The sequence below is a fragment of the Motacilla alba genome, chromosome 1 (genome assembly GCF_015832195.1).
Source record: "Motacilla alba alba isolate MOTALB_02 chromosome 1, Motacilla_alba_V1.0_pri, whole genome shotgun sequence".
NCBI classification, from domain to species: Eukaryota; Metazoa; Chordata; class Aves; order Passeriformes; family Motacillidae; genus Motacilla; species Motacilla alba.
The window spans coordinates 54,563,442-54,575,333 of record NC_052016.1 but is presented as its reverse complement, the minus strand read 5'-3'; the positions used below and the strand labels follow the sequence as shown (position 1 = coordinate 54,575,333).

Below are 11,892 nucleotides of genomic sequence, written 5' to 3'. Positions count from 1 at the left end.
TGCAGACCGCCACCAACCCCCAGCGACCCCGGCCCCCGCTTTCTGTCGGCGCTGCGAGCGCTTCGCTGCATCCCCCAGCCCACGGCTTCAGTCACGCAATGCCCGCGGTCCAGAGCGCGATGCGACCGTGCAGCCGGGACACGGCGGCGATGCCAAACGCCGTCAAACATAAAAGCCGAGCTCTTCCCGCCCGGGCGCGGCACCCTCCCGCGGCACCCGAGAGCCCGGCTGTGCGTGGCAGAGGCGGCGCGGGGCGGCGGGCGGCGGGCAGGGGCCGCGTTATGTAAGGGCCGCGGGGCGGGCGGCGCTGCGGCGGCGCGGGGCGGCTCGGAACGGGCGGCGGCGGCCTGGCGGGCGGCGGGGGAAAGCGGCTTATCCCCCTCGTTCCCTCCCTCCGCCGGGTTGCCATGGAGACGGGCGGGCGGCGGCGGCGGGGCTGTCACTGAGGGATCGCACCGCGCTCCGCGGCGGAGGGGAAGCCGCGGCGGCCGCGGCAGCAGCGGCAGAGGCAGAAATGGACTCGCACTGCGACTGTGTCGAGCCCCCGGCCGCCGAGCAGCCGTCGGGGAGGATTAACAAAACCGCTTTCAAGCTTTTCAGGAGGAGGAAGTCCGGGGGAACCATGCCGAGCATCTTCGGGGTGCGGAGCAGAGGAGGGGAGGGTAAGGGCGCCGGCAAGCCGGGCATGGTGCGGAGCCGGACGCACGACGGCTTGGCCGACGCCGTGCTGGAGAGCAGCAAGAAGGAGGAACCGGGCGGCGGCGAGGCGCCGAGCCGCGAGGCGCAGGAGCGGCCGGCCGGCAGCCTCGGCGGCCCCGCCGGCAGCGCGGTGGCCAAGTCGCACAGCTTCTTCTCGCTGCTGAGGAAGAACGGCAGGCAGGCGGAGGGCGCGGAGCCGCGGGCCGGCGGCAGACAAAAGAAGGGGCTGAAGGGGATCTTCAGCAGCATGCGGTGGCACAAAAAGGACAAAATCGGCAAGGAGGAGAGGGGGGAAACCTCGGACATCCCGTCCGGCCTTATCATGCCGGGGTCTCTGACCGCCAGCCTGGAGTGCATCAAGGAGGAGACGCCGAAACCTTTGTCTGAGAGCCCGAGCGGCGCGGGAGACGCCGGGCCGGAGCCGCCGCGGGAGAAGCGCAGCGGCGAGGCGCCCGCCGCGGCCGAGGAGCCCCAGGCGGGCGGCGCGGAGCCGCGGGCCAGCAGCCCCCCGGCCCGGGAGGAGCCGCCCGCCGCCGCGCGGCCACCCGAGGAGCTCAGCCGCGAGCGACCGGAGCCGGCCGCCGGAGAGGCTGGGACGGCGAAGGATGCGGCGATAACAGGTGACATTCCAATAACGACTATCCCCCCTGTTGAACCTCACTGTGATAGCGGTCAAGAGACGGCAGCCGCCCCTGACCCTTCCTCTGTTGATCCACCCTCAGAGCAATCGATTGATCGTATTTGTTTGATGTTTGCTGACGTGACTTCACTGAAAAGCTTTGACTCTCTTACAGGCTGCGGAGATATTATTGCGGACCATGAGGAGGATGTGGGCGGCGGGAGTGGCGTCTGCGAGAAGAGCACCCCCGGGCCCAGCAAGCTGGGTGCCACCAAGAAGCACCCCACCATGGTGGCCTACCAGGGAGGAGGGGAGGAGATGGCCAGCCCCGACCAGGTGGATGACACCTGCCTGCAGGAGTTCTGGGATATGCTGTCACAGACAGACGAGACTCAGACGCACGGAGGAGGAAGCGGAGGAGGGACAAAGAAGCCCGAGGGGCTGAAAGAAACCCGAGGTACCGAGGGGGCCCAGAATAGGGTGGTGGTGAAACGCGGCGGCCTCCACCAGATTGCCATTCACCTGAACCACAAAGAGGAGCAGAAGAGCAGGGAAAAGGAGCAGCACGAGGGTGTCCCAAACAGCGACGAGGGCTACTGGGATTCCACCACCCCTGGTCCCGAGGAAGATAGTTCCACAAGCATCCAGAAGGAAACCCTTCCCAGGGATAGCTACAGTGGGGATGCTCTCTACGACCTTTATGCTGAGCCGGACGAGAACCCACCAGCGGGGCCCACAAACGAGGAAGTCCCCAGTGTGCCACGCTCCAAGCCTGTGTCTCCGATAACGACCGTGAGCTCACTGAAAACACCCTCCAGTGCCGCGAAGGACTCCAAGATACCCATCAGCATTAAACACCTTTCCTCGCATTCCGCCAGCCATGGAGCAGATGCCAGTAACAGCCATCACGTCGCACACCATCACCTGGCCAAAAGTGAGATGCACAGAACAAAAATCCCCGTCTCCAAAGTCCTGGTACGCCGAGTCAGTAACAGGGGCGCAGCCGGGTCAGTAACGGGGACATCAGTGAAAACTGCCACGTACCAGGACAGTGCCAAAAAGTAGTTGGGTAAGAGGTGGAGGCAAAGGCAGAGAACGAAGTCCATGTGGGAACATCTGCATAGGAGACCACAGATAATGAATTAATTTTGCATCACCTGAAGAAAGTCACCCAAAAGGCTTCCTTCACTGTACTCTGTGGGCCTGCACTTCTGAGTCTCTTCTTACTAGACTGTATGGCTGAATACAAAAAGTCAACTTCTTTTTGAGCACTTTTTTTACATTTGTATCTTTTTTCTGCAACACTAAACACTGGGGAGGTTCATTTTTACATGCCTTTCTGGAAGCAGGACTTGGATTATGACCATCCTTCCTCGTGCAAAGCAGTGTCATGAGTTCTTCAAGGGAGCACAGCTACAAAAGGAGCGACATGAGAGGTTCTCCTCCTATACCTTTATCTTTTAATCGTTTCTCGGGGAGGAGTAGAGGCTGGGTGCCTGGCTGGCTTTGGAAATGATGTTTGCTCCACAAGATGTTGGAAAAAATGCCAAGCAGAAATCAACCCACCTAACAGGTATTTTACCTGCTGTAGGAACGAGAACACTGCTCAGCAGCAGACTTGATTGACTTGTGTGCAGGAGATAAAACTAAGGAGGTTAGGTGGACTCGTCTAACAGGAAAACATATTTTCGTTTGTCTGTCTGTCTGGTTGGTTTTGATCTGGTCTAATGTAAATGGGTAACAGAGACACCTGACGTAGGCTCAGATGTTTACATCAATACTTGTCCGATAATGCATACAATCAGGTTCAGGGAAACATTTTACTAAATGCCAATATATACACACTGTCCACATTTATACAATAACTTGCTCGCCATGTGTAAATATATATGTGTTTTAGCAGATTTTTTATTAAAAAAATCACCTGTCCTTATTATCTAGAGTTTAAGCAAGAGTTAGTTTTTATAGGTAGATAATTTTACAGTTCTAAAAGGGTAGAACTTTGTGTAAGTACCTTAAATTAGAGAAAAACTCTGGTTTGTATGGGCTCATGCATCCCCAGATAAGTCAGTCTGAAGTGCTGATTTTATTCCAGTGGCACATTCCATGGCTCAGAGCTGATGTTCTGACAGCACTGCCACTGCAAACCTCTATTTTCAGGGGTTTAGACAAAAGTTGCTCTGGGCTTAAACCTTACTGAGAAGAAACCCAGCAAAGAAACTTGTTTTTTAAGTATTATTTTTAAAAATATATAAAATTAGTTTTTGACTATTTAAAAAAAAGTTTGGGTTCTCATTGCTTTTTATTTTCATTCTCAATAATGTCAGAATAATTTTATGTTAAGAGAGAAAAAATATGGTAAGCTAGTGGTACATAAAATGGTCTGATAAGCTTGGATCTTAGGAAAAATGTATTAATGGCCATGACATTTTTGAGTAGTGGCTACTGTACATGGGTATTGGCAACATTTCAAAGAAATATAATAGGGTTTTAATGTGCCTGAGGACATATTTTTATGATACACTGAGAAAGCTCTAAAAATCACTGAAGTCTAAAGGTAAATGTTATGTATTTACAAAATATTTTGATATAAGTATTTAATCATCAGACCACAGTTAATATAAAATATATGCTCCAACGTATCTAAAAATAATATACATTTTAAAAATATACCTTTCTATATTATGCAGAGAATCCTAAATTCACATCATTGAAACTAATGGGTCTGATCTTACATAGCAGTTGGTTTTATTGTCTCTTAAATCAAAAGGAAAAAAAAAGGAAAATAAATATACAGAATATACATTTGAAGGATATTAAGGTTGTAGGCAAACCATAAAAAGCCAGGAAATACCATAATAAGAATTGTATATATGTATATGCATGATTCGTGGTTCACTGGGGAAATGACCTTAGAGTCATGAAGGTGAAATTGACATCCAGTTTTGAAATTGCTGCAGAATTTAATACCGAGTTGCAGCATCCCAGTGAAAGTGTTAGCTTCCCTGACCAGCCCCTGTTTTCATGGTTTAAGAACCTTAATACACTTCAAAGAGGATTATTTTATGTTTTCTTCCTGACGTGTAGGTGTGTGGTTCCCCGTGTGCCCGCTCGCAGGGACGTGTTGTACATATGCATGTGCAGCGAGCGCACGGCCCCTGGCTGGGTCCCTGTGCCGGCCGAGGCGCTCCCCGAGCACACTCACTCACACGCACAGCCTGGGGGCTGTGCTCCACATCTGCCTCCAAACACGCTGGCCATGGTTTCCTTTGCCTGAGAAAGGGATTTGCATTTGGTCTGCCTCCACTCATGCATTTGAGAAAGTCAAAGCTGAAACACCCTCTAAAGGATGTACGTACAGAACACGGAATATTAGCCTGCTCCTCAGCCCTAAACATGACATTTCCTTTTCCCGTTCTTTTGTTTTTGTTTGACTGTGAGGGATGCATCTTTCCTTGCATGACAACTCCGCATTAAAAATCATTATTCCCCATTTTGTTCTATGGAAAAATTGTGCTGAGAGATTCTATAGGGTACTGGAAGTTGAGAGGGAGGGAGGATGTGGTGGTAGTACCATAAAAACTGGAAGCACTGAGTACAGGTAGTAGGAGTGGTGCATCTTTAAACCCATTAGGAGACACCAGCTGCCATCTCTACCGGACTTGTGTGTGTCAAATTATTCATCATATGTGTTTTGTTTGCACTGTCGCACGTCTGTATTGAGAAACCAATAGAATGACACTAGACTAACTCCCTCTCACGTAACCGCTAACACGAATCATCATTAAAATCTTTGGCTTCCCTTCATTCTTCTCTCTCTCCTTTGTTTTCTGCCACGTTTTTTCCTCCATCCTCTGCATGGGGCAGCCTCCTCCTCGGTGCTAACCCTGGCAGCAAGGAGCCCTGGGCTGGTGTGGAGCGTGGGTGGGAGGGCAGCTGCCCAGGCCAAGGTGCTCCATAGGCAGTCCCTCAAGCTTTCTGTCCCATACCCACTCTAAGCACATATTGCAAATCTCTCGCAGTTTGTTTGGCTGCTTGCTATGTACATATTTTAAGGACAATCATATCCTTAAAAGGAAAATGGGAAAGTAGCTGGTAGTAGGGCGTCAGTGTTTCGAATCATTGCGACATGCTGACGTTGATTCAGGGTAATGGCTGTGAGAGTAAAGATACAATTTAATGTTCAAATTACCTTTGTACTTCCAAAATTCACTTTTGTCTTTAAGCTGTCTATGTTTTTTATTTTGAATGGTAATAGAAGATCTAATATTTACCAGGGCTTTCAATTTTCATACAAATATATTTGTATAACTCCACACAATGCCTAAAACAATCATTGAAAGGAGGTACAAAGGCTTTCTTTAGACCTATATATAATTCCTGAAAGATCCCTGTAAAATACTGTGAGATGCCTAAGAACAAACAGTTAATGGCTTGCTGGATTTAAAGGCTGAGACATAAAGAGGTAACAGTCCTGAGGCATTTTGTGGTAGCTTGCATTCTTATTTGTGTTACCCTGTTCAAGCATATATTTTCCTTGGCTTTGGTAGGTATTGAGGTAGAAATGGTGTTCTGAGTCCCAAAGATAACATTCCCAATGGTGTCATTGTTTTGATTTCCTTAAAGTATATTTTTCTTTATTTGTTTCATTTGTTATTTGGTGGTCTGAGTGATGCTTTGTAATTATCAGCTGTATGTCATTCATAAAGGATTTTATAGATCAGGACTTGGTATTTAGTTACGTGTACTCTTTGCACTTTCAGGTCCCTACTGGTAAATTTTGTATGTTCTTAGAGTTTTTCTGTATATTGCATAGTGTTTTATAGCTATCTACAGTGATTTCAGTGGTATACACTCCTATCCTTTATATCAGCACAAAAGATTTCCTTTCAGTAGCATGGAATTATGTTTTTGTGGACTTGTTTTGTCATGATAGTAGCTAAGTTTTCAGTACTAAATGTATGGCCTGCAACAGACATAAAATGTTTTATTTTCCATGTAGTGCATATGCATTTTGCTCTTGCCAGTAATAGGACTCAAACATTTGTAGTAAATTTCAGAGGAAATTCCATGACTAGAATAAGAAAAAAATGATGTTCAGTCTTATTCCATCAGTAACCAGCATTTTCTTCATCCACTGTGAATATCCTCACCACCATTCAGGGTAGTAGAGGATTGAATTTTTAAAATTACGTGCATAGATGTACACTATGAAAATTAATTCTCTGATTATTTTTTAATGAATCTTACAAAATTATTTATCTAAGCGAGTATTGCACCAAAGTCTTAAAACATCTGATACAGATGGCATTTTCAGTAAGATGCTATGAGTGCAGATGAGCCAAATTAACAGGCTTTGCTTAGCAAAGCAAAACCTTGTTGTTTCTTAAATTTGTAGTATGACTGAGCTTGTAGATCAAAGGGAGCCATTGATTCTGCTGCATGGCCATGCACTGAGGTTTTTCTTTCTCTGCTCTAATGGACTACTTTCAGAAAAGGCTTTTCAGGAAGATAATGGTACGAAAGGGACAGATCACAGTAACAATAGCCACTTACAAGGCAGATGGTTATCCAACAGCCACAACGGGGGATTCTAGGCAAGGTGGCCTGAAAATGTATTTTCGTAGTTACTGATATGAAAGGCTGGGGCTTCTGTCTTGGAAAAACAAGTTGACACCAACTCAAAGACAATGCAGAAATGAGTCTTGGCAGAGTCCACACATGACAGCTTCTGCAGGGTTTGATTTTGGTTTTCATTTTGTCTTTTCTTCCCCCTCCCCCCCCCCCACTTTGTTTATGTTTTTTATTATGGTGACATAACCGCACGTGTCCAAGCAGAACTGCACAACAAATGGCTCTTCTGAGGTTCAGTGCTACGAATACACTGTCAGTTGTCCCCAGTGGCCTGGGATGGGTTCCTGCTGAGCATCCCTCCCTTTCACTGAGGGATGGGAGGGATGGGATGATAGTCCACATGCTGTTTACTATGAGCAGGAGGTATCAGTCTGTCTTGCTGTTTGTTTTCAGGAGACAATTTATTTTTAATTTAGTTCACAGGAACTTTTTATTCATCATTAGTTCATACCTTGTCTTCCTTGTGAGTATCTCGGGTAGGAACATTCAGCACTGATTTGGTGTTTCTTAGGTCCATTTCATGTAGAGAGAAATGGAAGAACTTGTCATATGCAAAGGAATAATAGCTATAATCACTTCAGCCACATCATGGGGCCTTGATTCCTGCAAAAGCAGGTTGTAAAAACTCTTCTTGCCTTAGAAGGCTTCTCCATCCAAAACAGTGAGTACTATTGCCTAGGATGTTTTGGGGTTTTTTCCTGTATGTCTCTCATTCTATCTCAGCCATACTGCAGTTGCTTGGGAAACAGATTTTTGATCTATCCTTCCAGCACCAGAAAAGATGAGCTGCTGCCACTCTGCCTCCTCTTCAGGAGGTCTTTGCTTCTACTTCTTGGTCTTGAAAAAAATTAACCCCCTCAGAATAAGTGGCAAAGATATTTAAAATGGAGATATCTGCTGTGTCATCTCATACACATGGGTGAGGATGTTAAGTGATATTTTGCATAGCATGGAATACATTCCTCCACTTTCCTGTTGTGAGCAATTTAGTAAATGTAGCAAGGAAGCAGGTCACTCTTGAGGGAAAGTCCAGGGTAGCTGTTTGTTATGCAGACTGTGCCCAGATTTTATCTTTGCTTTCCTTTTTCCTTTTTGCACGTACTTAAATAAATAGAGCCAAAGTTGTAGTACAGAGAGGAAAAGGTTAAGCACCTCACAGGGCAAGGAATTTAAACTGCCAGGCTGAAAGGCTTCTTGTAGCAATGGCTAAAAGATTGCTTTGCCTATTTTGACATCACATCCAAGGAATGCTCTGCAATAAAAGCTAATCCAGCTATGGCCACAAAGTTAGGAAACTGGCATTTGCCAACAGGGCAGTCTCCTGCCAGGATCCAGTTCTGCTGTGGCAAAGCTTCCACCGACTCCAGTGAGAATGGGCAGAGGTCCTTAATCTCTTAATCCTAAGGAAATAAAAAGTGTTTCTTAAACAAGTCTTCCTTTTTTTTTTTTTAAGATTAACATTATTCAGGTGTTTGTGCAGTCTTTTATATTCCTGTGGTAGTGTTTTCACTGATCTGAATGCAAAACATGTCTTTCCATTGTTTTTCATCTTAACAAGCTGCACTCCTGCACATAACTCTAGTGCTCAGCATGTTTAAATTACAGCTAACACAATCACTGCCTTCCTTAATTTAACTCTTGATGGCAAAAACAGGACCAGCTTCTTTCCAGAGCTCTAAACCCCCTGCTTGTTTTGTCATTGTTTGTGTTTTCAATATGGTAACTAATGAAGCCTCCCTTTAATTATTGCACAGCCACATTTTAATGTGTCATTAGGGAGAAGGTATGTGGGGACTAAACGGTAAGATCTTTAACAGATTTTTATTATTTTGGAAGATGTTGCATCAAGACAGTTGCTAAATCAGTGTCAGGTTGTTTCCATGGGCTTTTTATGCAGATGCATTAGAAGCTTTCAACAGAATATGCTTGTAAAAGAAAATTGGTTGTATCTGCTTTGAATTAAGGCTGACCTTAAAACATCATTCTTGGTTAATGGCAGCAGAGGGGAAGGTGTGTCCCAACTCACCTGCAACCTGTGGACGGGGGGAGCAAGGCACCCCAAGTCACCAGCAGAATTTGCTGTGTGACCTCACCATGTGGTGCCAGCAGAGGGGTGCCAGGTGTTGCCATGTGGAGGTGTCGGCCCTGGACAGCAGCAGGAAAAGGCAGGGTGGTGGTGCTGGGGTGGGAGGGCTGATAGAGCATCTGGGAGATGGGCTGAAAGCATGGCCTGGACCCCTTGTCCTTGTGGAAAATGAACTACACATATGCCTAAAAAAACCCTGTATCCTTTCTTGCACTGATGCTCGGGTTCATGTGTTACACTGGGTGAGGAGCCAGTGTGAGCTCGGGTGTGCTGAAGCCAGTGCTCCTGCAGGTGCACTGCTGTGTGACTGCTCTCATCAACACCTGAGCAGTGCCCAGCATCTTACTTTCTAAAGGCAGTTTAGAAACATCCACAAACCCCCTGTAGCCCAGGACTGGCCTATGGCATCTCACTGCTCTTCCACCCTCATTTTGCCAGGAAGATGCAAAGACCCAAGCCCTAGGCAGAGTGGTGAGCTCTGGCTGCACCTTTGCAGCCCAAGGACAAGTGGGGAGGAAGTGTAAGACACACTGTGCAGCACCACCAAGTACTAAGCAACATTATCTTGCTTTTCTGAAGGGGGAGCAAGACTTAAGCTGTTGCTTTTTCGTGAAGTTAAAATAAATCCTCTACCATGGGTGAAATTTTAACAGCTAGACAATACCTCGTTCCACCAGTATCTGATAGTAGTGGATCTGTAAGTACTTTATTGAGTGAAGATCCCATAACTTGGCTCCATCTGAATTTTCCCTGCTCTGTTTGTTAATAGACTCTGTCTCAGCAAAGTTCTGGTGTTGAAGCCTGGTGTTGAGCTCCTGTTGAAATGGGAGATGAGAATGAATGTGGGTGATGGAAAATACAATAAACCCAGAAAAAAACAACATGTCTTTGGTCTTTTATGACAGCCCAACTGTGCTTAAACATCATGGTGTGCCTGAGAAAAGGGTAGCAGGGACTGCATCAGACAGGCCAGTGCTCCCGGTGTTTCCTGCGTGCTGAAGGGGACATGTGTGTCCTGTTAGAGGTCACTCAGCCTGTTTCTGTAAGAGGTGATATAGCTGACAGATCACTGTTAATTACACTATTTCCTTGTATTTTTTGTGTCAGCCTCTCCTGTAAGGTAGCGTACGACCTACTTGAGATAATGAGTGAGTAAAGCCAGAACTCCCCACTCTTCTCATCTGAAAGGTTTGGTAATGATCTGGTGGGCCTGTGTGCACCAACTTTTTCCTAAAGAAAGCTCACAACATTCTGGGGGGCTGTTTTTATAACAGACTGTTAGACACACTCTGCTCCTTTCCACCTCTACAAACTTTGATGAGTGCGTGTCTCCTCGAATCACTGTATTCTTAATGTATTTACAACCTAACTGATAGCAATAGGTGTCTCTCTTCCCTGGCAGTTCACAAGGATATACTAATCAGTGTTTGTTATATTTTTAATTCTGTAAATATTTATTTTGGTACTCTGTGTATTTATTGGCACTGATTCTGGTGTTTGCTTATGTGTCATTGTAAATGTTGATGGTTTCAATAGTCTTGCTTCTAATGAATGTAAGGAACTCAGACTAACTGCACTTTTCTTCCATTCAAAATCTTAACAGTGAAAAATATTCCCACTGTCATGTGTTATAATGAAAACAGTCAATAAAATCAGTTGTCACTTTTCATTGATGAATATGAAGGTTACTTTTTGATGTTCAAGTCAGAGCCAATCTATTGAGTGCCCCGGAAAATACTAGGCTTTTCAAAGCAAGGCATTGGGGAGTTATGTCACTAAAATAGCATAAAAGAGAATACTTGGGCATCTATGCAATTTCATTTTTATGAAATGCCTTTAGCAGTTTTACTAATAACATCATAGAATAGCTAAACTGAATTGTTACTTAAAGGAGGACTTTCAGAAATGAGAGTTTTGGTCTTCTGGTCTTCTGCTTCATCAGCATGTGGGTTTTGTTTGGTTTTGGAATTTTTTTTCCCTTTAAACCACTTACACAATGAAATGGACTGAGTTTTTATTTTGTTTTTCAAATCAGCTTTGTTTTCTGATTCTCCTGGTTGAGAAGCAAGTGGGGAAGTTTGTTCTTTTGGCACAAATTGACTTTGGAGTTGCAGTTTTGGTGTGGCAGTTAGAAAATTCAGTCTGCAGTAAGCTACATTTCCCACCTTTAAAATGTCCCTTCCTTCCTGTGACTATTAAATTAAGAACCTCTGGTTTGCAACCTTCTCTACATTTCTTGCATTTTGAACATGCATAAAGTGATTGCATCAGTCAAGTTTTAATCCTTAGGTTTATTTACTTTGCCTAGCTAAGTAGCACTGCTTTGCTCAAGGCTCTCCCATGGAATATACTGAGCCAGCCAGAGTAAGAGCTGGAATAAAATCTGCTCAACAGTTTTTGAGGAACAATAAAGCAAAAGGCGTGAAAAGCTCGTTAATGCTAGTAAGGAGCAGGACAGAGTGACACAATTGATCCTGTGCTCACAAAAGCATAACTCCTCTTTCCAGTAGCTGGAACGAGGCTGAAGAAATGTTTTCCTGGTGATTTACTGCACAAACAGTTTTACATGCATGCCTTCTCAGTCTGTGTCCCCTCTTGCAGGTTCCTGTCTTTTATCCTCTGCATCTGAAAGCAGAAGAGTTGTGGTTTAAATTTGCTGCCACACAGATTGCCCAGTGATTACCTTGCTTTTGTCCAAGTATAGCTACTGGGATATTGGGGGACAAAGGGGTTTCAATGAAGTGCAGGGCAAATGTACAGCAACCTCATGGACATTGATAACTGTAGATCTGTGTGATGCAGCTGTTGCCACCTACCACAAACCCAGATGACAGTAACCTGGCAGATCCACTGT

At 45.7% G+C, this 11,892-nt stretch overlaps 1 protein-coding gene across 1 annotated transcript; it reads left to right on the top strand.

Moving 5' to 3' along the window:
- The first annotated feature begins 377 nt into the window (after nucleotides 1–377).
- On the top strand, nucleotides 378–10,711 carry AMER2 (APC membrane recruitment protein 2). Its single transcript, XM_038150740.1, has 2 exons — nucleotides 378–1,319; nucleotides 1,494–10,711. Exons 1-2 carry the CDS (start codon nucleotides 515–517, stop codon nucleotides 2,381–2,383), a joined length of 1,695 nt encoding a protein of 564 aa, XP_038006668.1. The 5' UTR covers nucleotides 378–514; the 3' UTR covers nucleotides 2,384–10,711.
- Nucleotides 10,712–11,892: the final 1,181 nt, after the last annotated feature.

Coding starts and splice junctions, on each gene's coding strand:
- AMER2 (XM_038150740.1), top strand. CDS start 515: ATGGACTCGCACTGCGACTGTGTCGAGCCCCCGGCCGCCGAGCAGCCG. Junction 1,320..1,493: donor GAAGGATGCGGCGATAACAG/GTGACATTCCAA, acceptor ACTCTCTTACAG/GCTGCGGAGATATTATTGCG.